The following is a 27,986-nucleotide window of genomic DNA, read 5'->3' on the forward strand; positions in this document are numbered from 1 at the left end:
TGCAGGAAGCTGTCACCCCTTGTTGAGGGTGTTGACTCCAGAGCAGCCCGGGCCCAGCGTGCCGCCAGCCCCCTGAGCTTCCTGCTTCGGGCTGTCGCTGGGCATTTGGTGCTGGGGACATAAGCCCCAACGGGGCACAGCTCTGCCTACAAGGCACTCCCCGTGGGGATCTGAGAAGGCCTCTCTCTGGGGCAAGTGACATGAGCCCAGACGTACGTACGGGGGCTGGTACAGGCACGGGGTGGGTGCTCCAGGTAGGGCAGCCTCTATCCCAGGCAAGGATGGACGTCCGGGTGGGACCCCCAAAGAGGGCTTTGGAGGCCAGCAGAAGGTGTTTAGACGTAAAACCCACTGAAGGGTTTTAGGTTTTAAGCGGGGGATGCTGGGGGTTTGTGTTCTAGAAAGTACCCCTAGCTGCAGCACGTGTGGGCGGGGCTGACAGCCAGTTAGAGGCCCTCCCAGCAGGCTGGAGTAGGGGAGGGCCTCAGCTGGGCGGGGGAGTGGCATGAGAGGACTGGACGGAGCTGAGAGGTTTTGGGGAGGTGGGCACATTCGGCCCTTGTCAGGGCCAGTTGTTCGGGGGCAGGAAGGGACCCTGTGTTTTTTTAAAAAGCTTGAACGTTTGGTTCATCGTGAGGTTTTGGGAATTGATTTTTATTGGTTAAAGTATCGCACTGTGATGTTACAATGTTCTCGTGTTAGTGACATTTTAACGTAAAAGAACACAGTATCCCTGATGTCTGAATTCCGTAGCACCCCTTGGCATTTTCGTCCCTGGCGAGTGCCTCTCGACTTGCCCTGGCCCTGGGGGCTGATGGGAAATAGAAGGTGGGAGCACAGAAGCAGTTGAGGGGGGGTTTTGCGGATGAAGGTATCACGGGCCGAGAAGGGGTTCGAGGAGGAGGAGCAGACCTGCGGGGTCCCGAGGGACTCTGGGGCCCGTCTGGTCTCAGGGGAAGGCACGTAGCGAGTGCCTCGTCAGGCGCCTGCTCCCCACCCGGCGGGTCACCGGCGCGAGCCGGGAAGCAGTTGGTCAATCTTCCCTTGTCCCGCCTGATCCTCTTCCCCAGCACCACCAAGCGCCCCAAGTCCATCGATGACAGCGAGATGGAGAGCCCCGTCGATGATGTCTTCTATCCCGGCACAGGCCGCTCCCCAGCAGCTGGCAGCAGCCAGTCCAGCGGGTGGCCCAACGATGTGGACGCAGGTATGGGTGCTGCAGGGCCAACCCCGAGCGGGGCAGCTGGCGCCTCTTTTTCCCTCTCGGTTTACCTGGCGAGCCTCCCTCTGCTTCCCCTGCTGTGGGAGGCGCTACCTCCTGATCTCCCAGAGGAGGGCGGACCGGGCCAAAGGAGGGAGTGGAGGTGAGGAGCTGGGCTGCGGCTAACTCGGCCGCAGAGCCCACAGGTGCGGTGGAAGGAAGGCGGAGGCCCCAGACTTCGAGCCTCCTTGGTCTCCGTCTCCTGCTGTCTCTCTGGAGGGGTTGCCCTAGCTCCTACGGTCCTCATGGTTTAAAGCAGTTTCTCCATCCGGGCACTGGTGACATTTGGGGCCACGTCGTTCTCCGTGGTGGGGCCATCCTATGCACTGCAGGGCACTCAGCAGAGCTCTGGCCTCCAGCCGCCAGCCAGTAGCACCTCCCCCGGCCTCCCCAAAGTATAATGACCAGAAACGTCTGGACATTGCTGAACATCCTCTGGCATAGGGGGAGAGGAGACCAGAATCATCCTGAGTTGAGAACCACTGGTCTGACGGGCCCAGCATCACAGAGAGGAGCAGAGCCTAGGAAAGAATGGCCAGAATCATTTTCCAATCAAGCAGGAAAGGTAGGGAAGGGCAGAGGTCTAAAGGAAGCCAGCTCAGTCCTCCCAATAGCCTCAACCACCCCTTTCTTGGTGAACCCACCCACCTTCACCTCCAGTCTCGACGGGAGGCAGAAGCAGACCCAGAGAGCCCAGATGGAAAGGAGGGAGAGTGCGTGCATGTGTGTTCCCGCACGCGCGTGTGTGTGTGTGTGTGTGTGCGCGCGCGCGCATGCACATATAAATGTATGAGGAGACTGGCTGCAGACTATTTCTGCCTGACGCACGGGTGGTACAACCTGTGTGTGTCCTCGAGGTGTGGGTTTCCCGGGGCCAGAGAGTGCGACCCATGTGTGGGCGTTGTACGTGGGGCACGTCTGCTGTGGCCAGGCCTGGGGCTTTGCTCTCGAAGCCGGAAGAGAAGGGTCTGACCCGATGTCCCTTTGCCTGGCGTTTTCCAGAAGTGCGTCTACAGGGATGGGCCACGTGGATGGGCAGGGGCAGGAACCGGGGGAAAGCGAGGCAGAAGGGCGGGGAGGCGCTCCTGCTTTTCCGAGGCCCAGACACAGGCTCCCGCTCTCAGCTCCCTGGGAGGAGGGGAGGAGGGTCTGCGGGTACGGGCTGTAACCACTGCAAAGCTCATCCCTGTGGGACAGCTCCCTGGCAGGCCTTTGGGTGCCTCCCCCAGGGTTCCCTCGTGGCAAGCAGGTGCCTGGGCCAACACAGCCCAGATACTTCCCCGGGGGAGAGAGAAGGGGTTGAAAAGGCCCTGAAGACTCCCCAGCCAGGGCCTCAGTTAAGGGACTGCCCCCTCAAGGACTCAAGCGCCTCGAGAGCCACATCCACAGCTGTTTCCTGGGGTTCAGCCCCCAAGTCCCTCTGCCCAGACCTGGTTCCCGAGGAGATGTCCCCTCCCTGGCTCCCGCTCTCTTTTCTCAGCTGTCTGCTCTGGTGCCTGACGTTTCTGCTCCTTCTAGCTGTCCTGCCGCGCACGGCCCCCAACATCCTCCTGCAGCACCCCTGGCTCCTCGCTTTCCCCTCTTTTCCTCCATGCCCGCCCCCCCCCCGTGTTGTTTCCCCGTGCTGTGACAAATCGCCAATTAAGCAGCCCAGCTGCAGGACAGGGAACAGCTGGGGAGGCGCTGTGCGGCCACGGGGACAGCTGTGCACAGCTGGTGGGGGTGCTCCCCACCCCCTCACTGTGCCAGCTATCAGGTGGCACACAGCTGCTGCCAGATAACGCCTCTGCTGGCGGCTGGGAGTTCGCCCTTCCCCCCACCCTTCCTGCAGTGAAGACTGCAGCCCCCTCACCCCCCATTCAAACCGATTCTCTGCCTCAAAGGTGGCAGCTCTGGAGGTCTCCACACCATCTTACCCGCCCCCCCAACCCCCCCCCCCGCCCCAGCCCTGGGCACGGCCTCAAGGCTCAGCCCAGGACCGGAGACAGACTCCCCTGGAGGACCTGGCCCAGGGGCCCTGCTGTGTCATAGCACCATTTGGACATCGTGCCCCCTGGGCTCAGAGATGAACTTGGTTGGCATCATCAGGGTCCTACAGGCGGGGAGCTCTGATGGGATGTGCTCTGGGCCCCGGTTCCCACTGAATGCCATCCCATCTCTGGCAACGGGAGCAGAGCAGAGCCTCGGAATGTCCCTCCCTGGGGCTGCCAGCCTCTGGGTCCCCTGGCAGGGGAGTCCTTTCCTGTCCAGCTCTGTCCCCAGGGCCCACCCAGGCCCTCCAGCCCCTTCCCCACTCTCTTGTCGGGTGTGGTATCACCCCCTCGGTCCCTCCTGAGGACTGGTGGCTTCTTCCTACCAGAGCCTCCCCCCTTGCAGGGCCCCACAGAGCAGACTCCGGCACGTGCTTCCTCGAGGTCTCCTTCACCCTCAACCTAGCTCTCTAGGGCTCCTCCTGCACACCTTTCTCCCCCGCCCCGCCCCCCGCATCCCCCCCTTCATTCTGTGCCCTCTGAACTTACCCGCTCGGCGGAGAGCAAGATGGGCCCTCGGGTCTGTCCCCTCCCCAGCACACCCAAGGGCTCTCCTTTTCCTCTCCCTGCAGAAGTAGCTGGCCAGTCGGAGCTGGAAGCGGGCAAAGGAGGCAGGAAGGGGTGTGGTGGGGCAGGGGCAGCCGGGAGGGGGCCTGAGAAGAGAAGGAGCTAGCTGCTGGCTTCCCGCCCTCCCTTGCTCTCACCCCCAGCCCAGCTAAACCTGCCCTGTGTTGCCGATTCCTCCCCCCAGGCCCGGCTTCTCTAAAGAAGTCAGGAAAGCTGGACTTCTGCAGTGCCCTCTCCTCTCAGGGCAGCTCCCCGCGCATGGCTTTCACTCACCACCCGCTGCCTGTGCTTGCTGGAGTCAGACCAGGTGAGAACTGCGGGCCCCGAGGGGGGGCAGCGGGGGAGGCGGTGGGCCAGCTGGCCAGGCGAGGGAGCTAGGGCCACCCCGAGTGACAGCCCCAGGCCCTCTGAGTAGGCAGAGGGCACGGGAACGGGCCCTGCGTCCCAGGCGGCACCTCCTCACCTTGTTCCCCAGCTTCTCACACGCGTGTGTGCTTGCGTGTGTGCCTGGGTGTGTGCGCACGTGTGTGCTGTGCCGCACGGGCCCGTCCTGGGGCCCTCTGCGACTTGCCGTGTGACTCGCGAGGCCTCGGGCCTGCGCCTGCCCAGTTCTCTCCTCCTGCCGGCGGCGGTGGGGAAGCACAGACTCCTCCCTCCGGCCGCTGGCTGAGCCCGGGGGGGTCGGGGTCCGGTGTCCCCGGCACCGGCCCAGGGCGGTGTGGGGGCACAGATTGACAGGAGCACTCGCGGGAAGCCAGGCTCCCTTCTGAGGCCCTCCCTGCCCTTTTCCGAAAGCGAAGGGCTGGGCCACAGGGGATGAATGCTGGCTCCTGGGTTGTCTTCCAGGGAGAGGAACAGGCCCACTGCTGTGGGGGGCTGTCTCGCTTCAGTCTTGGGAGAGGGGGCTCGGTGGGGGCGGGGGGAACACCTCAGTGTTCCCGAGGGGATGGAATCAGGCAGGGAGTTGTGGGAGCTGAGTCCTCATCCTTGCCACTCCCTCATTTGCCCCCCACCCCCTTGGTAACTTTCCGGCAGAGAGAGGACCCTGCCCCGTGTCCGCCCGCCCACCGCCCGCCGTCTTGTGGGCCCTTCTGTAGGATGCAGAGAAGAGTGAGGTTTACCCTCCCGGCTTCCTCCTCAGGGCCTCCTGGCCGAGAGCCCAGAGGCAGCCTGCACTGGGGCAGGGTGTGGTGGCCGCAAGGTGGGGGCGGGGACCCCAGGCCCTCTGTACAGGCAGCGGGAGGGCGGCAGGCCCAGCTCGGCTCCGCTTTTATGAACTCCAGAGAGAAGCCAAGTTTCCTCAGCCCCCTAATGAAACCGAGAGCAAGAGCGAGCTGATTGGAAACAGACTGGAGGGGGAGGACTCGGCTCAGGGAAGAGCCGGGGCCTGCGCTGGGGTGGGAGTTGTATGTAGGGAGGACGCGTGTGCGAGGACGGTGGGGCTGAGCGCTCCAGAACGTGGCCTGGGCGCCTCGGCCAGATGCACGGTCATTTGTATGCAGGAGCGGGGCGGGGGGGTGGGGGGGGGGGTATGCGTGTCCCGGGCTCATCCTACACAGGCAAGGGGCCCCGTCTCTACCCAGAGACCAGGAGCTGTTGGCCTCCTCTGTCCCTCATCCAGGCTCCCACCTGGGCCCTGGGCCGGGGTGAAGCCAGTGAGGCATTCACCAGGATGCAGGACGTCACTAGGAGCCGAAACCCTAGCCGTCGAGACACATGATAACGTAGTGTCATATTTTTAAAAATTAGAACCAGTGCGAAAAACACGCGACGAACAGATATCAACGTTTTCAACAAAAGACGGGGCTGGCCTTGTACTTGCACGGTCCTGCTTTGTTCGTGTCGCTCTAACTCCAGCCCTGGTTTCGAATCAATATTTACGAAGACAGGCAGCTGGCTGACTAGCCCTAGTTTGCCAATTTGACTTTTTAAAAATATTGCATTGAAATGTTAGTTACCTCATGGGCGCCTGGGTGGCCCGGTCGGTTGAGCCTCCCGACTCGTGACTCCCGCTCAGGTCGTGATCCCAGGGTCGTGGGATCGGGCCCCGCGTCGGGCTCTGTGCTGAGCCCGGGGCCTGCTTCGGATTCTCTCTCTCCCTCTGCACCTCCCTCAGTCGTGCTTGCAAAAGCAGGCACGCTCTCTCTCCAGTTAAAAAGGAAACGTTACTTACCTCGGGGCACCTGGCTGGCTCAGTCAGTAGAGCTGCGACTCTCGATCCTGGGGTCATGGGTTCAAGCCCCACGTTGGGTGCAGAGATTACGTAAATAAAGAAGACGGAGAACGTTGAAAAAAATGTTCCTCACCCCGGTTGCTGAGTTAGGAGGCGCTGCCTTGAGTCTCTCACTCTCCTCACCCTGGTCCTGGCCCTGCTCCTACCCCGTTCTCCCCTTTCCTCTGGCTCCTCAGTGCTCTCTGTCTGACCAGCGGCCCCCGCCCCCCACTGTCGCCCATCGTGGCCCCCCACCCGCCTCCTAGGCCCTGATGCCCTTTTCTTCTCGCTCATGTACACGCAGGGAGCCCTCGGGCCACGGCATCAGCGCTGCACTTCCCCTCCACGTCCATCATCCAGCAGTCGAGCCCGTATTTCACGCACCCGACCATCCGCTACCACCACCACCATGGGCAGGACTCGCTGAAGGAGTTTGTGCAGTTTGTGTGCTCGGACGGCTCGGGCCAGGCTACCGGACAGGTGAGTCCCGAGGGCCCCAGGAGCCCCGCCACAGCTCATCTCTGCATCTGTCCGTCTGTCTCGGGGCTCACAGGGAGAGGGTCCAGAAGCCAGGAGCCCTCCTGGGGCTGGAGCGGCAGACAGCCAGTAACGCCAGACGCCTCGATCTCCTGGATCTGGGGGTAGGGGTCTGTGTATGATGCCGGGGTCTGTCTGTCTGTCACGGTCTAGAGAAGGGCGGGGCAGTGGCTGGGCCCACCTTGCTCGGGCTCCTTGCCCCGCCCTTGGTCTCTGTTCCCCCGGTAGGAGTGTATCCGTGATCTATCCGACCCGACCTGGGCTCCTTGCCTCCTAACACCCCTCTCAAAACCTCAGGGCTGCAGGGATTTGGTAGGTTCTAGACCAACGTTTCCCGGCCTTGGCACTGCTAGCATTTGGGGCTGTTCATTCTCTGTTCTGTGGAGCTGTGTCCTCTGTGGCCCCTACCCACTCAATGCCAGCAGCATCACCCCCTCCCAGCCCCGATGACCAGGATGTCTCCAGACTTCAGTGGGCCCCAGGGGCATCATTGTTTCCTGGTGAGAAGGCCTGAGTAGAGGAAAGGCCCCCTGCCACGGGAGCTGTTCGGAGTCTCCTGTTGGCAGAACTCTTAACAAGAGTTTCCCAGGCCAGTCACTGTTCTGGAGCAAAGCCCTTGCGCTCCCCAGCCTAGAAGAGACACTGGTTCCCCCATGGAGCTCTGCCGCCCCACTGCCCTTGTCCGTCGGCAAGCCCCAGGGCCCGGTGGCTGACCAGCAGAAACAAAGGCCACTCAGCAAAGGGCTTATTCCAGACAGTGCTGGGCCACAGGTGACCCTTCAGTGGGACAGTGGTTCTGCCTTAGTCCCTGGGAGACCACTCTGGCTTGGGACACGGGTGGTCTCTAGACCTCTGCGAAGGTTCTAGAGCCCCAGCAGCACACTGCGCTGTGAGAAGGCCCAGTTCCTCTCCCTGCCACTGGTCCAGGCTGGAAACCTGCTGTGAGAGGTCAGGTGGGGTGGGGTGGGACGGGGGGGATGCTCAAAGGGCCGTGGTGGGGAAAGGCGTTCGGAAGCCCGTGCCAGAGGCAGCCCGGGGAGAGCCGTGGGCGGCTCTTGGCGACTCAGCCCAGTACTGCCTCGGGGCGCCCTGTGCAGAGTGGGCATTTTCTAAGTGCTGGTGTATTGATTTGGGGCAGGGCTACAGCTCGGCCTGCTCGCTCTCGCTGTCCAGAATGGAAGCCAGTCCCCTTCCGTCTCCTGTTCTCCCTCCTTCTGCTTTCCCTGTTCCCTTTTCCCCTTTTCCCCTTTTCCCTGTGAGGTCTTCTCTTGCTGGCTCTGTAGCTCCTTAGCACATTCGGAGCCTTACCCACCTCTCTGGACAAGCTCTGTCCACTTTCAGGGGCATGGAGGGAGAGGTGGCCATGACCCCCGACAGCTACGATACCTCCTTCCGAGATGCCAGCCGAGTCTGCGGGAGCCGCCAGCCCACGTCCCAGTGTCCAAGAGGCCTGGGGTCTGGATTATGGATCAGAGAGGCCAGAAGCTCCACCTTGCCTGGCTTCTCGCCCACAGAGGCAGCTGGGGTTTGGAATCAAAATGAGACTGACCTGAAGGACCATTTTAGCCCGGAGAGCCAAACCTAAACCCACAGGACCTTCGAGAATATGGGTCAGTCCGTCTTTAAGCATCCTGATGCTGGCTGGGTCCTGAGCCTCTCCCTTGACTTGACCATTCAAGATTAAGCGCTCACTGGGTCCAGAAGTTTTCCTCTCAAGGCAGATGCTTGCTCCGTGGATAAAACACTGCAGACAGGAGGGCCAACAGTCACCCTGGTTAAACAGAGAGGCTAGCCTGGCTGGGGAGTCTCTCTGGGTTTCCTCCTGTGGCCCGTTGTGCCAAGAGCCGGGGTTGGGGGTGGGGGGCGGTAGGGAGGAGGGTTGTCTTCAGTGAGCCTGCTCCATGGGGCTCAGCTTCTGAGAGGAGGCTAGAGACGTCACCAGGCTATGGAGGAGGACAGAGCCAGAGGCCCCAGACTCCGCAGCTGACCTGGTGACAGGGAGTGGCAGTAGCAGGCTGCACTTGTTCCGTGGCTACCTCCAGAGCAATAGTTCTGGCTTAGCATGCAAGAGACTCACCTCTAGGGCCCACTAACACACAGCTGCCTGGGCCTCGCCTGATCTTGATTCAGCAGGTCCAGGGTGGGGCCAAGAATCCGCACTTCTCCCCAAGTTCCCCAGGGATGCTGCTTCTGGTCGGGCGACCCCGCTTTGAGACTCACTGATCTAAAGCCTGAAGGAGTAAGTTCCTCACCTCTTTGAGAATCTGGAGTTACAGACCATCTTTGCAGAAAAATACACGCGCCCAGAAATGTTAACCGTTTGCAGAAGGGTTCCAGGCACCCCTGTGTTCATCCTCGGACCACAGCGCGAGCCCCTAATTGAGAAGCGCCAAATCACTGACGGCCAAGGCCAAGTGGCGACACCGCTCGGAGGAGACACAAAGGGCAGAAGGAGGATGCCTGGTTCGCTGTATTTTCTGGCAGAGAAGAGACGACGAAGCGAACGCGATGGAGAGGTCACAGGGCCTGATGGGATGGCGGGAAGACTGGTCGTAGCTCGGCCGCATCCAGCAGCGCCTGAGCAGCCAGGCCTGCGTCTTCACCTGTCAGAGGAGAATGAAGAGCTATCCCAGCCTCCAGGTTCCTTCTAGCTTTTAACTCCTGAGGTTTTCAGGCACCACAAAATCACAAGACCTTGCGATTTTAAAACCTCAACTTGTACCCCAATCAGAGCTGAGACATCCTAGCCTGCTTGGAAGTAGCTTCCAGAAACTAAATGTCGTACATCAGCGGTTTTCAACGTCCGGCCGTATGGGGCTGGGATTGGCTTTATCAAGTGCGATTAACGATTTAGATCCTCCTGAGGGGAGACAGGGTCTGAGGACTAGGAGGAGGCTCGGGCCACCCTATGGGAGCAAGGGCTGCCTGGAAGGCCACGTGTCCCAGCTCCTTGGGGGCCCAAGCTCAGGATGGCCTGGCCTGAAGGAGTGAGGCTGTGATCTGTTGGGATTGTCTGTTTCCTGCCCTGATGTTGCATAGGCACAAGATAGGCTGTAGAAATGGGGAAAGGCAGATGCCGTGTGCATTTCAGCCTCACCCCTGGAGGGCTGGAGACCCCTGCCCTCTGGCCTGTGCTTTTGCCTGTTTCTGAAATGACACCTGGCACAAAGGGTCTCCAGCCCAGGACACAAACAGGGACCAGCAGCCCCGGCTTGCTTTGGTCAGGGGCCTCTGAGCGCGCAGGAAAGATGAAGTCAAGGGAACCGTATGGAGGGATGGTGTTAGACCTTGGTGTCGGTCATCAGAGGTGAAGGGTAGTGGGTAGAACAGCCAGAGTTCAGAAGGGTATGGCCTGCACGAGTCAGCCATGGGGCTCAACGGTTTAAAGTGCGGCCGGATGGACGAGTGGATTCAACTCAGTCAGTGGGACTTGACAGGTGCCGCATGGGCCACGCAGAGGTGGTAGTCCGCAGGCTTGTTGGGGAGCCTGGGAGGCAGCCTACTTCAAAGGCTCCGGTGGAGGTCAAGAGCATCTTAGAAAACAGGGGCAGGGGCGCCTGGGTGGCTCAGTCGGTTAAGCGTCCGACTTCAGCTCAGGTCACGATCTCGCGGTCCGTGAGTTCGAGCCCCACGTCGGGCTCTGGGCTGACGGCTCGGAGCCTGGAGCCTGCTTCCGATTCTGTGTCTCCCTCTCTCTCTGCCCCTCCCCCGTCCATGCTCTGTCTCTCTCTGTCTCAAAAATAAATAAACATTTAAAAAAATTAAAAAAAAAAAAAAAAAAGAAAACGGGCAGAGAGAGATGGATGGTGGCTTAGGGTATCTGGCTGGCCCCACGTCGGGGACCGTGTTTTCTGGGCAGGCCTTGAAGGGCGTGGGAAGGGGTGTTGTAGACAGGACATTCTGCAGGGAGCGCGTGTGCAACTCCTGCTCAGGCTGTGTTCCGGAAACCCCAGGTGGTCGGCAGTGGGATGTACGTGGCGGGAAGGGAGTGTAGGGGCATGAATGGTGGAGACCCCCCGTTTGGGCTCCACCACATGGGCCTTGAATGCCCAACTGGGGAGCTTGTATTTTGTGTTACACGCGGTCAGAGCTGTGGAAAGGAAGGGGAGAAGCCCGAGAACCTTTGGATTTGGAGAAGAGGGTTGGGATGAGCCTGCTGGAAAGAATCTATAGGATCCCTAGAATCAGACAGACACGGTTGTGAGTTTCAGGCCTCACCAGTTACAGCTGGGTGACTTTGGAGAAACCGCTTAGCTGCACAGAGCCTCAGTTTCCCCAGTTGTGAAAGGGGGGAGAATGGAGCTCCCCTTGCATCAGGGATTCCCACCCGTGACACTATTAACGATTGGATCGTTGCGCCTTTATCCTGGGGGCCATCTCGTGGGCCGCAGGGTGTATAGGAGCAGCCCCGGCCCCCAGATGCCAGCAGCACCCCCCTCCCCAAGTTTTGCTACCCAGAATGTCTCCAGACATTGCCAGTGTCCCCTGCCGGGGCAGAATCCACCGCACCGTCCCTGCCCCAAGCAAAAAGTGCTGCCTTACTGGGTCTGAGGATTGGACGGAACGTGAGTCAAGTGCCTCGTACAGAGCTAGGCCGAGACCCTGGGCTAACGAGTACACCGTTGGCATAGGGGAGACCCCTTGGGAGTCTCATTGTCCTAGTCCGGGTGAAACCAGGGAGGGTAGAAGTTGGGCTGGCTGGAGACGTCAAGGGAGTGGACTCCACAGGGTCCGCCCACCAGCAGAAGAAGGAGCGCAGGAAGCTCCCAAGGTCTCACACCTGGGTGGCTGGGTGGCAGAACATCGCCCCTCGGGACAGGGGCCCGTTCAGGACCCAGAGGTCTGGCCCAGCCCAGGCAGTAGGTGGTGGTTGAGAGCGCCGCCCGGAGCGGTGGGAGATGCGTGTCCGGAGCTCCAGGGAGGCCTCTCCAGGGAAGCTGTGCTCCGCCCCTCCCTGTGGTGCCTTCGCCCCCCTGAATCCCAGAGGCCGACGCACCCAAGGCCACGTCCGGGCCTGGGGAGGAAACTTGAATCTCAGGCGCCAGAGAGGGAAGAAAGACAAGGAGTGGACCTGGTGAGCGGGCAGCCCAGGCTTCCGAGGGCACTGGACACGGAAGTCCTCTCAAAGAGCCTCGTGGGAACCGGAGCAGCGATGGATTTTCCTCTCGGGCCGTTCTGTAGAGAAGAGGCCGGCACCCCGGGATCCTCAGGCTGCCGGAGCCAAGGGCGAGCCCCCCAGCGCCCAGCATCTCCCCAGGCCGCGATGTGGGATGGACGCTGGAGGGCCTGTAGTTCTTGGCTGGGTCAGCCGGCCCCACCCCGGGGGCCCACAGAGGGAGGCATGCGTGTGTTTTCCGGGGACAGTGTGTGTGGGGTGGGGGCGAGCTGGCGCATCTTACCTGCTGAGGGAGAAGGTCTTCAAGAGCGTGAGAGTTCTAGGCGCAGCTGCTTATATGGCTAGGTGACATGTTTTAGTACCTAAAACATGTTCCCTGAGAAATAACAGACCACTCGTCGGACGCCCCCTTTCGTCCCTCCCTCAACTTCAAAAGAGGACCACAAAAAAAAAAAAAAAAAAAAAAAAAAAAGAGAGAAACACCTGAGAGACCAAATAGAAGCCTCACACCCTCACCCACCCTGTGCCCCGGAGGAGAGGACCCCATCCTGCATCTTCTACCGGGAGCGCCCGCTCTCAGGAGCGAGCTGGCGTGGCCGCGCAGGGGAGCGTGTGTCTGTGTGTGATGTGCCTTCATGCGTCACTCTATTTATGTTGTTCGCAGCCCAACGGTAGCGGCCAGGGCAAAGTCCCGGGGTCATTTTTGCTACCGCCGCCGCCTCCAGTGGCCAGACCTGTGCCCCTTCCTATGCCTGATTCCAAATCCACCAGCACTGCCCCAGACGGCGCCGCCTTGACTCCTCCATCACCTTGTAAGTGGACGATGAAACCGAAACCACAACGCCCAGCATCCCTGGCCCATCCAAACAGTCTCCACTGCAAAAAGAAAAACCCCTGCCCCGCCCACCGCCAAAGCACCCCAACCCAGAGCGCCATGGAGCCTCCCACCCGGACAAGAGCAGAGCTGAGCCCCCCAGTCACACGGCCTCCTGGGCCTCAGTTGCACCAGCCAGCACCCCACAAGCCCCCCCCTGCCCACCCGCGGCTCCCAGCCGGGGCGCCCCCCCCTCCCCCCGGCCCAGGCCCCTCCCGGGGGCGGGAGGGGGAGCACAGTGGGGCACGCAGGCCAGGGGTGCTGGCCAGGGTGGGAGGGGGGTGGGAGGCGCAGCCATGCCATCTTCATGCCTGATTGCTGTTTTTTTTTCATTTTTCGTTTTTTTTTTTGTTTTTTGATTTTTGTTGTTTCGTTGTGCCCCGCTACACCAAAAAAAAAAAAAAAAAAAAATGTGACCACAAGGCGACGCCACCACCATCCCCTTTTGGCCTTGCGCCCTCACCTCCATTCGGGGGGCCCGTGGGCCTCTGACGGTACAGCAGGCCAGCCCCTGACCTCCTCCCCTTCAATCTCACATTTGGTTTCTCGTTGTTCCTCCTTTTTTTCCTCCCCCCTTCCCATCCCTGTCCCTTCCCCAGGTTGAATGTTCCAAGGACAAGGGCGGGCTCTGGGCCTTGGCTTCCTTCATCTCTCTCTCTCTGTCTCTCTCTTTTAACCAATGACAAATTTTGTCAAAGGGAAAAGAAAATGTGAGTTGAGAGGCCCAAGGTAGACCCGACGCGTGAAGGACAGGAGAGGTGGAGGGTGGGCAGCGTGCCGTCTCCGGGCAGCGGGGTGGGCAGCACTTTGGGCGCCCTGGGGGCTGGCAGGACTTCCTGGTCAGCAGTGGGAGGGGCGGCCCATCTCACTTTTCTCCGTCTCGCGCTCTCTGTTGCCTTCTTTCTCATGGTTTGAGTTCTTTTCCCCTTTCCATCCTCTTCATGCCATCTTCCCATCTGCATCCGCCATAAGACACGAAGTCATGGTCATGGTCATTGGAGGTGGGCAGGGTGGGGGGAGGAGGCGCCAGGCTGCAGGGTGGCGGTGGGGGGGGGGGCACCCTGGACAGAATCTGGTGAGCACGCAGTCCCTGGAGTGTGTCTGGTGGGGAGGGTGTGTGGGGGCGGGGGGGGGATCCCCAGCAGCCTGTGACACTCCTTGTCCCTTCTGGGGACGTCTTCTCTACCGGGGGTGCAGGACCCATTCCCTCCCATGGGGCTCCAGCCAGAAAACCTGAGAAGAGCTCGGGGCCGTTTGGCTGCCCATCTGCCCCCCTCAGGCTCCAGAACAACCACCCCTGGGCACCGAAGCCCGAGGGTTCTGCCAGGCCCTCCAGCGTCCTCCTCCTCTGGTGCCTTGGCCCACCTCAGGCCCTGGGAACCACAGGACCTGGCTCATCCATCAGAGGACGAGAGCACCTGCTGGGCCTGAGCCTTGCCACCTGTGGGCCCGAGCTGGCAGCCGGCTCCTCTCTCTGACCCTGTCCCACCCCGCGCAGCCCTCTGTTGGGCCCCTTCAAATTCCCTGAGCCATCGGCCCCATCCTTGGGACTGCCCAGTGGGGTTGAGCGGTGCAGCACCCACCTAGCTGACCTGGTTGGAGAGGTGGCCTGGCTGAGCCGCCCTTCCCTGAGCAGGGTGGGGCCGGCCCGCCAGAGCTCCCACCCTCCCGCCCTCCCAGGCTCCCTCTTTCCGGACCCGGGAGGGTCGGTGGGAAAGCAAGGGTGCCTTGCCTCCGTGAAGGCTGTCCTCAGTCCTGCTCGGTGCCTGGCTAGGGAACAGAACAGGGTCGGCTGAAGCCTCCAGGGCCCCTCCCTCACCCTGGGCCAGGAAAGAGGACGCCTGGCTGAGGCGGGGTGCTAGGGGTGGGGGACGGAGTGTGCTCCTGGTCAGTGAGAGGATGATGGGACCCCTCCGGCCTGTCCTTCCCACTGCCAGCCTAAGCCCTGGCAGCGTGGTCTAATCCAGTCTCTCCCTCTCTCAGCAGCCCCGAAGGGCAGTGCCCAGGCAGGCCCCAAGGCCTCACGGGGTCTCTCCCTCTCTTCCCTGCTCCCCACAGCATTCGCAACGACAGGCGCCTCCTCTGCCAACCGGTTTGTCAGCATCGGACCCCGGGACGGCAACTTTCTGAACATCCCACAGCAGTCTCAGGTAGGAGGCCCCACCCACGCTGTGGATGTGGGCAAGGGGCAGGGGAGAGGGGGGGCGCCGCACCGGCAGCGGCGGGGGCATCTGGGGAAGAGGCCGGTTCCTTGGGGCCAATCCGGGAGAAAGGGCCAGGGCAGGGCTGGAGGGCCCGGGCTTCTGCGCGCCCAGCTGAGCCTGCCTCCCCAGGCAGCCCCCAGGTCCTCTGGCTAATCAGCTAATTGGATAATTAGCTCTGACAGCCCCGGCCCTGGGGAAGGCGGCCAAAGACCTGAGGCTAGAGGCGCTCTGGGCCAGGCCTGGTGGGAGCCCGAGGCCCCGTCAGGAAGAGGACAGCGTCTGCCTGTTGCTCTCCTCCCGCTCCAGCTGGAAGCCCTGGCCCCCAGCCCTCCTTTCTTCCTTGGCTTTGGGTGGGCTGGGCGAGGGGTGGAGGAGGGACAGAGCCGTCCTGGTGGGCTGCGTGCCCAGAGACTCTGGCACCCAGGGTAGGGCAGGGCCTGTTGCCACCCTGGAGGCCCCTCCCTCAAGTCCCCATGAATCCCGTTAGAGGGGAGGCTGGGCTGCCGGAGCCTCCAGTCCGGCTCCCCGTCTGTCCCCGGTCCTCACAAGGAAACCTCCAGCCCTCCTGCTGGAATCCCCTGGATCCGGCTTTGTACAGGCATCCGTGCACACACACGCATGTGGGCCCCCGCCTCCCTGTGCCTGTCCCCAAGAGGCTGGGAATAGCCCACGGGGCCCAGGGCCCCGGGGTGCAGGGAGGACCCACCTCAGGAGCCGGGCAGAGACAGCTTTTACAGCGCGGGGCTTCTCGGAAAAGAACATGCAAATATCTTTCTCTTTTTCGCGGTTTGCAAAAACATCACCCTGTGAGCCCAAGGCCTTGGAGGCTTTCTCAGCCCCAGGAAATCCACCTCAGCCCAGGGCCCCAGGGCCACCTCTTTTGGCCCCTGCTCCTTTACTGCTCTGAGGCCTGAGTCCAGAGAAAGTTGGTGGATGGAAGTTTTGTGTGTGTGGTTTGAGGTTTTGTTTTTTTTTTTTTTTTTTCCCTTTTCCTTTCCCTCCCTCAAAAAAAAAAAAAAAAAAAGCCAAAAAAAAAGCCAAAAAACTTTGTCAAACTTCAAACTTCAGAGCTCCCTAGTGGCAAGGAGGGGAGGGGAGGGGAACTTCAACCCCCTCCAGCTTCCCACCCCCTTTCCCCAGAGTCACGTCTGACCCGTCTGGTTTCCAGGAGCAACCAGACATGATGTAACACCCAGATGAACTTGAACTTGGGGGTGTTGAGAAGAAAAACAATGGCTCCGAGCAGGGGCTGGAGCCAGCCCCCTCCGCTGCTCTGTGCCAGGGAGGCAGAGAGAGCCCTGCTGGCAGAGGGCGGGAGGGGGTACCAGAGGAAGGGACAGCAGGCGGGCCTCCCCTCCTGGCTGCGGGCCGGCACCAGGCAGCAGGGCTGCGTCGCACTCTCGCCCTCCCTCCCTCCCTCCCCTCCCTCCCTCCCTCCGCCCCAGCCGCCTATAGCTCTGACTGTGTTACTTGCTCACTCTTGGGGACCACGGCCCCGGCCTCCCCCACTCACCCTGTTTCCGCCTCCGTGTGCTTTCCCTTCTTCACTTTCTCTGCGCACTTTGCTTAGACTTTGGGGCCAAGTCAGAGTTTGAGGCAAGTTTGGGAAACGGTCTTCCTCCCTCTTGTTTTGCAAGGGGCCTGGGCCCCGGGGCCCCGGCAGGCAGGTGTGTCTGGGGGTGCCGGTGGGGGAGACTGGAGCCGGACAGGGCCCAGCCGCCGAGAGAGCCCTTGGGCCTGGGGGCGGGCAGGCGACTGCAGCGGGCGCAGGGGGTACGGTGGGGGGCGGTTTCCACAGTAACCAGTGACTTTAGCTGATCTCTGGAGCACCAGATGGAGAGAGAACAATAGAATGAGGGAAGAAAAGAGAATTTTAGCAATTTTGTCATTCCCTGGGCAGCGCTTTTTACTTAGTTTTAATCAATTTTGGACCTGGCTCAGGAAGCAGAGAGGGTGAGCAGAAAAAACCACTTTGTGCTTGGCAGCCGATGCCCCCCCCCCTTTCCTGGGATCCATGAGGAGGCACTGGGGAGCTTTCCTGGAAACACCTTTGTCCCTAACTCCAGGCCTTGAACTGGAGTCGTCTTCCTCTGAGGGAGGGGGGCTCCCCCGTCCCGAGCACTGGTGGTTGTCCCCCTGCTGTGCAGCTCAGGGGACCCCAAGGGGACCAGCCTGGGGTCTGGGCCTGGTCCGACAAAGACAGGGGCCAGGCGGGCCCTCCGTGTCCCGGTTGTCCCCCGTCCCCTCCGTCACGGGGAGGGTGAGGACCAGGCTCGCACAGCCGTGGCGTGAGGGTTCCGGTGTGGTCTCCCCTGGGGAAGGGGGCTCCAAAGAACACCGAGGCCTGAGACCGCAGTGACCGGGGCTCACCGCAGACAGCTCCCCTACCTTCTCGGGCCGGGACTGGAAGCCCAGGGGCTAGCTGCCGACTCAGGCCCCGCCAACAGCTCAGGGGGTGCCTTGTGCCTGGGTTTCCCCCACGCACGGCCACGTGTCCCACGAGCCTCCCTTTCGCCTTCAGTCAGCGGATGGGGCCGGGCGTCGGGCAGGTCCCCCGGGAGCCCCGCCGCACGACGGCCGGTCTCCTCCGTGCGTGCCGTCCAGCACATCGCAGGCGGTGAGCACCTCTGCCCGTCTGGTAAATGCCAGCAGCACCCCAGCCATTGGGGCACCCCCAGAGCCCCATGTTTCCCAATGCCTTCCATCTGCACCACCCACCCGGGCAGCCACTGGCCACGTGTGGCTGTTGAAGTTTAAATGAAATGACTAACTAGAGAAAACTTTTAGTCCCTCGGCCACACTAGCCCCATTTCAGTTGCTTAGAAGCCACCGCGCGGCTACTGGCTACCAGATCGGATAGAGCAAACGGGGAATGTTTCCGTCGTCACCGAAGGTTCTCGGTGATCTTCCAGGCCCCTTCTGACACTAAAACTCCATGTGTTTATCTCACAGTAGATGACAACCTGTGGTCCCCAGCCAGAGCCGGCGGGGCAGGCCCGGCCTGCAGGCATGATCTGTGTGTCTGAAACAAGTGTTGTTAAACATCGACAACTTTCACATGAAAATCCGTCTGGCCTTTTGGCTTCTTTTGAAGAGTTGGCCGATCGGGCCCCCCCCCCCCCCAGGCCCTCACTCCAATGTGGCAGCCTTGGCCCTGGGCTCCCTGGGAGCATGCCACGTGAAGCAGTTAGGAGCATCGACTCTGAACTGTTCCCTGCATTTGAGTCCTGGCTAGGCCACGCGGGTGGGCGGTGTAGCCTCAGGCAGATCGGCCGCCCTCTCTTCATCTGGCTTCTGTGTGTGGTTGGAGCAAGGGGAGAATGGGTCACTACCCGGTGCGGGCTCTGTTAGCCCGGCTTGGCCCCTGCCGATCTGAGTCTGCGGCCCGGAGCCCCAGAGGGGCCCTGAAATACATTTTCAGGGACCCCTTTTTGGCCCCAAGGGTATTACCCAGGTACTGTAGGCCGGAGAGAACACGTCCCCCTTCCAGCCCTCCCCCACTGCCCCTTGGCCACAAGGTGGGGCCAGAGCCTCTGGTGGAGGGCATTGCCAGGCGGCCCGGCCTCCGGGTCAGGTGTGTTTTGTGAGCAGTAGCCACCGAGGCTCGTTTGTGGGAAGGTGGCTCCCCCTGCTGGCACCCTTAGGGAAGCCACTCCTGCCCCAGGGAGACTGCGGTCCTTCCCCAGCACCAGGTGCCCTGAGGATAGAGGATCAGGCACAGTGGGCTACAGAGCCCCTCCCCCAGGCCTGGTCCCGCTAGGGACTAAAGCCATGTGGCATCCCCCGCCCCCTCCCCAGCCTTTCAGCCTGTGGGACCTTGGCTGGGGAGTACAGACGGGAATTTCTGCTTTTAATCCAAAGAGACAGAAAGAAAACTCAGCAAGAAGCTGTGCCACCCCCCACCCCACTCCCAAAACCCCTCTGGGGACAAAAGCTCCAGCCTGGCATCCTCCCCACCCTCCAGGACCCACACAAAAACCTAAACAATTGGAAACATGGCCAGATCCCAGGTCTGTGCCTGTGCCAGCTTCAGCCACGGGGGTCCCACCCGCTGGGCACCGTGCCCACGGGAAGGCCAGCTGGACTCTGGCACTGGGGGCAGGGTCTCTTGGGGGCGGCAGGATTCCCATCGGAGGTACCGACAGAATGGGGAGGTACCTCTTCGTGGGGTGCCGGTGTCCTTGGCTCTGCTGGGACCGGGCCCTCCAGGGACCTTGGACACCGGCCTGCAGTCAGCTGGCCAGGTGGGGGCAAGAAGAGCGGTGCCCCCCCGCTCTTTTCAATGTCGCCTCTTTTTTTTTTTTTTTTTGTCCCGTTTCAGTCCTGGTTCCTCTGATAAGATCGACAGAAGAAATGACAAAATGTAAAGAAGAGGTTCCTCAAACGGGGGGAGAAGAAATTTTGAGACGTGGAAAAATCCCCCAGCCCAGCCCCACCGAAAAAGCAAAAATTAGACGTCGTCAGCCACTCAGCCCTTCTCTCCTCCAGCCCGGGGACCCCTGCAGGCCCCCAGAAGCAGCCCAGTTCTCGGAGAGCCCTCGGAAGAGGTCTCGGTGGAGCTGTGCACCAGCAGCCAAGCAGAAAGAAACATGCAACACGGACTCTGTTAAGTAGAGGACAGAAAGAAAGAAAGGATGCGGCAGAACTGCCTTTCTCCCCTCCCTACCCCGCCCCAACCTTCCGGGGAAGGAACAAAATCAACCCAACAAAGCAACCAGCACGGTTCTAAAGGGCCTCTCCTCCACCGTCACCCTTCCTAGGGGAACCCCACCCCCAACTCAGTCCGGGAGCTTCACTAGGGAGCTCAGAGGACAAGCTTGTACAAATGACGGGGTGCAGATCCAGAGGGTTCTCCCTCCGGACTCTGCCTCCTCCCTGCCTGTCTCCCTCTCTCCCAACCCCCTCCCCACCCCCTCTGCCTTGGCCTCTGGCTTCTCCCCGCCCCCCTCCGCCCCCCCCCCCCTCCCCCAGCTGCTTTGGACTAGGTGAGGCACGGTGGCTTCCAGGTTTCCCTGCCCTACCTTTGGGCTAGAAGGCCCCCCCACCTCCCGCCGGGGCGGCCAGGAAGCGTCCTCTGGAGCTAGCTTCTTGCTCCTGGAATGGAGGGCGTTCTGCCACTCCACCCTGAGCTTCGGGCGTAGTTTCAGGGCCCCAGACTTCTCTGTACAGTCCACAGGAAAAAGTCGGAATGCTACAACAGCCCGTCCCAGCCTGGGACAGGCCCCCTCTTCCCTCCTCTCTGCAGGCCAGGAAAATCACTCTCTTGCCACGCCACAAGTGAGGGGAGGCGGGCCCTAGGTCGCCCCCACACCCCAGCCCCGCATGCAGGTGCCCTCGCTCCGCCCCACCGGTCCCTGCCCCTGCCCCTCACACAGACAGCCCTGCTGTGGCCGGGGCCGGAGAGTGGAGCAGAAAGGGGACCCCGGAGCCGAGCGAGGAGGACGAGGCAGCCGCCACTGCCATTGGCTAAGCCGCCACCTGCGCTAGGTAGGCGTCCTGCTCGCCGACTTTCAGTTCCTTTGGAGGGTGTTGGGTGTTGTCCTTTTTCAAAAGTGTTTTGGAGCTTTCTCTGTCCGCCCCCCCCCCCAGCCCCACTTTCTCCACCACATGGGCCTCCTGGCCACTTCTCTCTGGATTTCAGCTGTAATGTCTTTACTCTTTATTTAGGGGTGGGGCATTCATCGTTTGGGTCTTTTGCTGTTGCAATTGGGAACGCCTCCATTTGAGCAACTTGGGAACAATTTGGTAACACACGACAGGAAGTAGCTCTCCTCTCCCCCTCCCTGCAGCCCCTTCCTCCTCCCAAGGGATGGACGGGGGCCTGTCCAGAGGGTCTTCAGAAGCCCCCTGGGAGGGAGGGAAGCAAGAGCATGCCCAGCCCCCCCTCCAGGGTGTGACTTGGCCCCTCTGGCTTGTCTTTCTGTGCCTTACTCCCTCCTCCCTGCATCTCCCTTCCCAGGCCCCCTTCTCGAGTCCTCGTGCCTCTCTCTCTTTCTTAACTGTATGAAAACACAAAGCACAGGTCAGGATCCTCTGAAAGTCAGTCAACCCAACATTGCACCGCAGGGGCGGGTTGTGGGCTTTATTTATTGTGAATCTAGTTTGCGAGGCTGTGGCCCCAGCGGGGAGGGAGGGAAGGAGGGGAGGGAGCTGGCTGGGGAGGCCAGGAGGGCCCTTACCTGGGGCCGAAGGGGCCAGCGCGCGGCGCGGTGCGGTCCTCGCCTGGAAGCCACAAGGCGGCTGGCCCCAGGAGTGGCTTTTGTTGGAAGTTGAGCGAAGGCCCTCCCCCCATCCGCGTGCAGCCCTCGGGGAAGACCGGGACTGAGAAGCAGGGGACAGGGGATCCCACGGGAGCCTGGGGTGGGGGGCGTGGGGAGTAGGGCGGGGGGTGGGGGGGCCGGGTGGGCCGGGCGTGACGCGCGGTCAAAGTGCAATGATTTTTCAGTTTGGTTGGCTAAACAGGGTCAGAGCTGAGAGGGGAGCGGAAGGGACCCCCTGCCCGGCCGCACGCGCCCCTTCCCTCGAAGACAATCGGGGCCGCGGGCGCGGTGGGCCCGCGGGAGCCGGGGTCGGCGGGGCGCCCGCCCGGGCGAGGTCGGAAGCTGCAGGCCAGCTGGGCCGGGGCGGGAGCGCGCCCGGCGGGGCTGCCCGGGCGGGCAGGGGTGGGGTGGGGGTGGGGGGCCGCTCCTTTCCCAAGTGTCGTTGTGAGGGGCAGGCGAGGGGCTACGAGGGCGACAGGAGATGTGGGGACGTGTTAGAAGAGAAAAAAAAACCCACAAAAAATATATATGGGGGAAATGAACTTTTTTTTTTTTCATTGAACCAAGTGCAATGCATCAGAGAGTTTTCCTATCTTTGTATGTTAAGAGATTGTTAAGAAAAATTCTATTTTTGTTGTAATGTCCTCGCGGCTCTGGGGACGCTAAAAGAACTGGGCCCGCCCCGCCCTGCGCGGGGATAACGAAAGCTGAGTGTTTTTTCCTTTTTTTTTTTTTTTTTTTTTGTTCGTTTTAAGTTTTTTTTTTTTTTTTAAGTCGTTTTCCTGCGTTGACGAGGATGATCTGGGGTTTTTATTTGTTTCGTCGTTCGTTCTCGGTTTCGGTGGGAGGGCTGAAGGAAACGTTCACATTTTAGAGTTTAAAAAAAAAAACACCTCGACACTAAAAAAAAAAAAAAAACACAAGATCAAAAAGGAAAAGGACGAGAGAAAATTATTTTTAAGATAATTCAACATAAAAACCCTGGTGCTTCTTACATTATAAAGTACGTTTTAAAAAAAAACCCACAAACTATTATACATAAGTTTATGAATCAATTAAATATCCTGCACTTGTTAGGAACACGCATATCCCTTCTTTGTTGAGTTTAACGGAACGGGACAGCGGCATACGCCCGGCGGCTGGGCTGCTCTGGTCGCGGGTCTCCCCGGGCGCCCCCTCCCCAGGGCCCAGCGCCCCCCTCCTCGCCCCATCCCCGTCCGGGCACGGGGGCGCGGCGGGGGGGTCCCCAGCCCCTCCCCCGCAGAGGTCAATGCCAACGAACAAACGTCCCCTCCCTCCCTCCCTCTCCCTCTCCCTCTCCCTCTCCGCCCCGAGCGCCCTTCTTTGAGCCAGACGCCAACTTGACCCTCACCAGCATTATCAGGAGCGCGCTCAGCAAGTTGGTAGTTACCCTCCCTTTTCCCCGGCGCCCCCAACTCAACATCATTCCTCCAACCCCTACCCCTAGCCCCGTCACCCACCGGGGAGCACGAGGAAGGCTCGAAGCTCCAGGACAGGACCAGCCAAGCTGACAGGTCGATTCGCCCAGGCCCGCGCCCGCACGCACGCACGCACACGGCCCCGCACACAGCCCCACCCCACCCTGCAACCAGCCCCGTCGACTGCCTTACACACCCGCCCCCGCGCTGGCCGGCCGACCTAGTGCCTTGTTCTCACCCCCGTGCTGGCGGAGCGGACGCCGCGCTCTGGGTCCCAGAGGGGCCGGGTGGCTCAGACGACCCACCATTTCCTCACCCCGACCGTGCTGAACGGACCCCCCCCCCCACATGAGAGAAAATAAAGGAGCAATAAAGTCACGAGAAATTTCGTCCCCCAATCGAGAGCCCGAGGGGCACCCCAGCCCCGCCTCTGCTCCCCCCCACCCCCCCACCCTCGGGGCGCCCCCCTCCCCCCCAAGCCAGCCTGGGCCAGCCCCGCTTCGGCCCCTCCCGGGAGATCCGTGCGCCCGACCAGCACCAGCATCGCGGACCGCAAAGGCCGCCCGTCCCGTCAAACAAGTTTCTTCTTAGGCTAAGAAACGCAGTATATACGAGTATCTCTATATATAGTACTAATGGATTTGGTGTGCTTCCCCCTTAGCGTCCCCCGTCCCTCCGCTCCTCTTCCTTCAGCCTGGTCTCCCCCTCTCTCTGCCCTCCACCCCCGTCTCTGCACTGAGATACATAAGAAACAAGGGTAGTTTACTGTCTGTTTTGTTTTCTGGGTTTTCAGTGTCCTAGCGGAATGCAAGTAGGCAGCCAGCCCGTATGTTCCCTCTCTGCCCCGCCCCGCCCCGCCCCGCCCCCGTCACTGCGCTTCTGTTATACCATCTTTGCCTGACTCTCTCCGGCTTCTCCATTGAATGGCTAATGTGTATGTGAAATAAAGAAATAAAGAAAAACAAAAGTAAGAGCGCCCGAGCCTTTGCTAACGCCGTCGTGCGGGACCGGTTCGGGATCGGTGGGGGGAGGGTCCCGGCGTCGATTCTGCGCCTCCCTCGGCGCACCTGGCGCGCCGCAGACGCGGTCCAGGAGCGCGTATCCATGAGTCTCCAGGAGGGGGCGCCGGCGAGAAGGGCAAAGACCAGCCCCCTACCCCGTCCCTCCCCGCCTCTCTCGGTGACCCCAGCCCGGAAAAAAAGGCACCACTTTAGTCCGATGACCTGTCTGCCATGTTGGTTCCCGGACCTCGTCCCCCGGAGGAAGACGCGGGAAAGGTCATTTCCAGCGGGCGGTGGGTGATAAAAAGGCCTACAGGGCCCCCGCGGGCGACAGTCGCCCCTCCAGATCCCCGGGCCCTATTCCCCCGTTGGGAACGTCCTCACTGGTCCCTCTTCCGGGGAGTTCGCTCCAGAGCAGGCGTAGAGCATCGGCCGCCCCTCTCTCGACCGCCCCGGGCTGAATTCCCGGTGCCCCTCGGCTCCGAGGCCACGCCCGCGGAGGTCACCGCACCTCAGGGCTCACGGCCGCTCGTTCCGTCTTGATGGGCCGGGCCGCCCCATCGGGGCTGCCGTCGGGGCCGGCCGGGGGCGCGGGCTGCGAGCGCATCACTGATTCGGCCCTGCGACACGGCCCGCGGCGGGCGCTGTCGTTCGGGCCCCGGTGCGCTGGCCCTGGCCGTCTGCGGGGCCCGGGCGGGGCGGGGCCTGCGGCCAGAGCGGCCGCCTGGTCGCGCAGCAGCCGCACCAGGAAGCCGATGTATTTCATGGCCAGGCGGAGCACCTCGTTCTTGCTCAGCTTCCGGTCGGGCGGGTGCGTTGGCAGCAGCTTCCTGAGCTCTGCGAAGGCGCCGTTCACGTTCTGCTGCCGCCAGCGCTCCCGGCTGTTGGTGAACACACGCCGGGCCACCTTCTGGGGCTGGTGCCCTGGGGAACACGAGGGGCAGGTTTGGCGCGGAGGCCCAGGGGGCGCCCCCTGGGGCCCTCACTTCAGCGCCCAGAATCTCCGAGGGGACTTCCACACAGGCGGCGCGGGCTGGGGCTTTTTCCACGCAAGGGCTCCACAAGTAGGATCCATGGGTAGCTCCCCTGCTGGGTAGCCACCCCTCTCCCACCCCACTCACCCCAGCGGCCTAGACAAGGACCGTCACCGGCCCAGGCTGCAGGCAGCCGAAGCCTTCCGAACCCGACTGTCCACACTTCTATGTCAATGGCCGAGACTCCCTAGGGACATGTTTCCTGTGGCTGTCAGTCTGGAGAGCTGTCCTTGCCGTCCCCATTCTGAGTGTGGCCCTGCACGTGGCTGGATGTGCACACGGGGCTGGGAGGTTCTCTGGGTGTGAACGTGGGCCTGCGCGTCTTGGGTGGCTGGCTGAACTCCTGGGATATCTAAATGGCTGTGGTTGCCTATGATCATTGCCGGGTGCTTGTGGTCGTGTGGCTGTGGTTCTGTGGCTGACTCTGGTGGGGCCATGGTCCTGAGTGGCTGTGGTTGTGTGGCTGTCCCTGCTGTGGTGGTCGTCCTGTGGCTGTTCCCTGAGTGGCCGTGCATTCGACTGGAGCTGTCATTTCGCGGCCCCCATGCCACGGTACGTTTTGCCATGACGTTTTGCCGTGGCTTGTTGGGTGGCTGTGGTCGTGTGGGACAGGCCCCGGGCCTGTGGTTTTTGCACAGGAGTGTAACCTGAGCACTGAGCCCCCGTGTGGGCTATCCTGTGTGTGCCTGGGCGCACCTGCAACAGCTGTCCCCGTGGAAGACGCGAGCCCCCGCAGAGATGGCGACACACACACGAACCCGCACTCACCCTCGGCCAGCTCCAGCTCACAGTGGCTAGGTCTCCGCTTCAGCCGGCTGCTGGGGAAGATGCCAAAAGGTCCTGCCGGCCCAATGTAGAGGCTGTAAGGGGTCGTGGGTCACTAACGCCTTGTGGGCAAGGACCCTGGCCCCGAATTCCCCCCAGGTCCCAGCCCCCCCACTGACCTGTTGAGAAAGGGGTGAGGGTGGTAATGCAGGGCCAGGGGGGGCGGGACAGTTCCCAGGGTAGAGAGTTGCAGCAGCGGGGGCCGCAGGGTGCTCAGCTCTGTGGTGGCCATGGTTGCCGCGGGAGGCCTGGTGTGGCCCAGGCTGATCACTGGCACGCCAGGGGGCAGCCTGGGGGGCGAGGAGCCTCGGTGGCCAACCTCCTTCACCTTTGGGGGCCCAGGTGAGGCAGGCTTGGGGGGCGGAGCGGGCGCTGGGCTGGGGGCACACACCATTTCCGCCTTCTCAGTCATGGTGGGGCCCACCTCTGTCTGGGCCTGGGGAGGGCACATGGACCCCGAAGGGGTGCTCACCTGCGGGAGACAAGGAAGCCGGTGGGGAGGGAAGACTCAGATGCCACGCACATCCCTTAGCCCAGCAGAGCCCTCAAATGAGAGGGAAAAGGTGGGGGTGGGGGTGGCGGTGGGGGTTCGGTGGGCAAAAGCAGGCGGGCTCCGAAACCACCAGGACACGGGAGGGGACCTGACGCAAGGGCAGGAGGTACCCAGTGACCCCCCTGGGCAGCGCTGAGCTGGGCAGTGCTATCTCTGAGCTGTTTGTGACCCACGAGGGCCTCAGCTGCCCAGCTCCTGAGCAAATTTCCCTTATTCCAGAATGCCTTCTCACCTGGAGGCGGGAGCGAGGGGCGAGGCCAGGAACCCATGACGGATCCTGCGGCCCCCAGGATGACCCCGTAACCTTCAGATCTGATCCCAAGACCCCTCACCGGTAGCGTGTGACCTTAGAATCCCTCTGTAATTGACTCTGGCCCTTCACCGATTCCCCCCACCCCTCCCCCAGCTGACCATGTGGCCCTCAGCTATGACCCCGAGAGGCTCTTCCCAACGCCTCCCTGTCACACCCTGAAAGTCCTCTATAATCGCTCCGTTGACGCCCGCCCCCCACTGAAAATGTCCCCCTTACTAACCCTGTAACCCCACTGCTGACATGATGATAAAAAATGCTGACCCAGGATCCCAAACACTGACTCCACTGCCCAGTAGACAGGGTCATGTCCCAATCCTTCTCTGGCCCTATCAGCAGCCTCCCCCACCCTCCCCACCCCATCAGCATCCACTCCTTTGCAACCTGCGTAGCCGTCCCTGTTCACTCTTGGCCCCACGGCTCGGAGTGTCCCAGCAACTTCTGGGACTCCTGGCCCCTCTGTCCTGTCTTCCCTACCTAGGCCCTGGGCTCTCAGTGAGCACCCCTTCCCGCCCCCCCCCCCCATTGAATGAATGAATGAATGAATGAAGGATGGATGGAATGAATGAACACAGGCGGTCCCAGGATACTCCACCTTCAGGCGGACTCCACTCTTACCCCGGCGCTGGTCCTGCTGCCTGGTGAGAGCCCCGGCTCTGTCCTGCAGGGCCAGGATGCGGGTTCGGCTGCAGGCCAGGCTCCGTGGCCCTGATCCGGTCCGGCCTCAGCGCTCTGGGCCGCTGGGAGCTTGCCGCCCCCTCCCGGCAGCGACGTCGGGCCGCGCCTCTTCCCGGGCTCGCTAGGGCCCCCGCGACGGCGGCGTGGATCCCTCGAGGGAAAGTGAGCTGCTCCTGGCCGGCCCGCCCTCTCCCCGCCCCCGGCGGCCCAGTTTCCTCCCTCTCACCCCCGGGCCGCGCCGGAGGATGCCGGGCCGGCACAGATAAGGCCCTGGCCGACTGGCCGCGCCTGATAAGGAGCCGGGCTGACCCCGGAGGAAACCGGCGGGCGGGGAGCTCCGAGCCGGGGCCTCACGGCCCCGCCCCCGGCCGGCGACGGACAGGGCCGTCACCCCTCAGGGCCTCACCTTAACGTCCTCCCAGGCACTGGAGTGGCCCAGGGTCTCTGAGGACCCCGACCCAGCGCGCCGCTGGGAGTGAGGTACCCGGATGCACGCAGAGGGGGAAACTGAGGCAGGGAAGCAGCAGCCTCCAGTATCGCGCTTGGGTTTCACCTCCGGCTTTGAACACCCCCTGCCCAAGTGTCCGCGCTGATGGGGGTGGAGGAGAGCCCTTTCCGGCAGTCTGCGGCCTCGTGACCCAGGGCCCCCTCCTGCTCCTCCTCTCCTCACCCTGCTTTGTTCCTCTTTTTACAGACCGCCTGCCGGGCTTCGCGCCACCCCCACCCCAGACTGGGGCACTGGAGGGAAGGCAGTTCTGACAGTCTGCCCTCGCGTGTCCTGCCTGGCCCAAGTGTCCTGGGCCCCCAGGCCTGCTCTCCACACCACCTTTTCAGGCCCAGGAGGGTGAGAGGAAGCACCATGGCTGGGAGGGACTTCCTAGGGAGCCAGGGCTGGCAGAATCTTACAATAGGTGCTCCCAGCCCGCCCTGTGGCCACGTGGATCCTCTAGGCCACCGGGTCACACAGCCCCGACTTGATGGTCTCTGGCCCTCCTCCCACATCACAGGCCGCTTTGAGGACGGTGATAAAGAGGTGTTGGGCAAGCATCTTGCAGTGGTGGGAAGCTCAACACCCGGCTGGAGCC

At 62.0% G+C, this 27,986-nt stretch overlaps 2 protein-coding genes and 1 long non-coding RNA gene across 11 annotated transcripts in view; 1 reads left to right on the plus strand and 2 right to left on the minus strand.

Annotated features, from left to right (window-relative positions):
- NFIX (nuclear factor I X) overlaps window positions 1-23,471 on the plus strand; it is a 99,945-nt gene extending 76,474 nt beyond the window's left edge. For 3 of the 6 annotated variants that reach the window (XM_023246090.2, XM_023246091.2, XM_003981925.6), the window contains exons 6-11: window positions 1,071-1,207; window positions 4,043-4,165; window positions 6,375-6,550; window positions 12,388-12,535; window positions 14,656-14,747; window positions 19,123-23,471. In XM_023246090.2, the coding sequence (XP_023101858.1) occupies window positions 1,071-1,207; window positions 4,043-4,165; window positions 6,375-6,550; window positions 12,388-12,535; window positions 14,656-14,747; window positions 19,123-19,137 (691 nt within the window). In that variant the 3' untranslated portion in view covers window positions 19,138-23,471. The remainder of the gene's footprint in view (window positions 1-1,070; window positions 1,208-4,042; window positions 4,166-6,374; window positions 6,551-12,387; window positions 12,536-14,655; window positions 14,748-19,122) is intronic. The other 3 variants (XM_019818198.3, XM_019818211.3, XM_045046492.1) reach the window with 3 other exon arrangements.
- Window positions 634-4,048, minus strand: LOC123382331. Its single transcript, XR_006590555.1, has 2 exons — window positions 3,781-4,048; window positions 634-1,782 (listed from the first exon to the last, which is right to left on the minus strand). It is a non-coding gene; the product is annotated as an uncharacterized LOC123382331 (long non-coding RNA).
- Window positions 21,589-27,756, minus strand: LYL1 (LYL1 basic helix-loop-helix family member). Of its 4 annotated transcripts, none has more exons than XM_045046537.1 (5): window positions 26,819-27,756; window positions 25,480-25,832; window positions 25,304-25,395; window positions 24,013-24,425; window positions 21,589-21,961 (listed from the first exon to the last, which is right to left on the minus strand). In XM_045046537.1, exons 2-5 carry the CDS (start codon window positions 25,809-25,811, stop codon window positions 21,932-21,934), a joined length of 867 nt encoding a protein of 288 aa, XP_044902472.1. In that variant the 5' UTR covers window positions 25,812-25,832; window positions 26,819-27,756; the 3' UTR covers window positions 21,589-21,931. The 4 variants fall into 4 exon arrangements, with proteins under 4 accessions (XP_044902472.1, XP_044902466.1, XP_044902474.1 ...); XM_045046531.1 differs by having other exon boundaries at window positions 26,842-27,755; XM_045046539.1 differs by lacking the exon at window positions 26,819-27,756 and adding an exon at window positions 26,146-26,556.
- Window positions 27,757-27,986: the final 230 nt, after the last annotated feature.

Source organism: Felis catus, chromosome A2, assembly GCF_018350175.1.
Source record: "Felis catus isolate Fca126 chromosome A2, F.catus_Fca126_mat1.0, whole genome shotgun sequence".
In the NCBI taxonomy this organism is placed as follows: Eukaryota; Metazoa; Chordata; class Mammalia; order Carnivora; family Felidae; genus Felis; species Felis catus.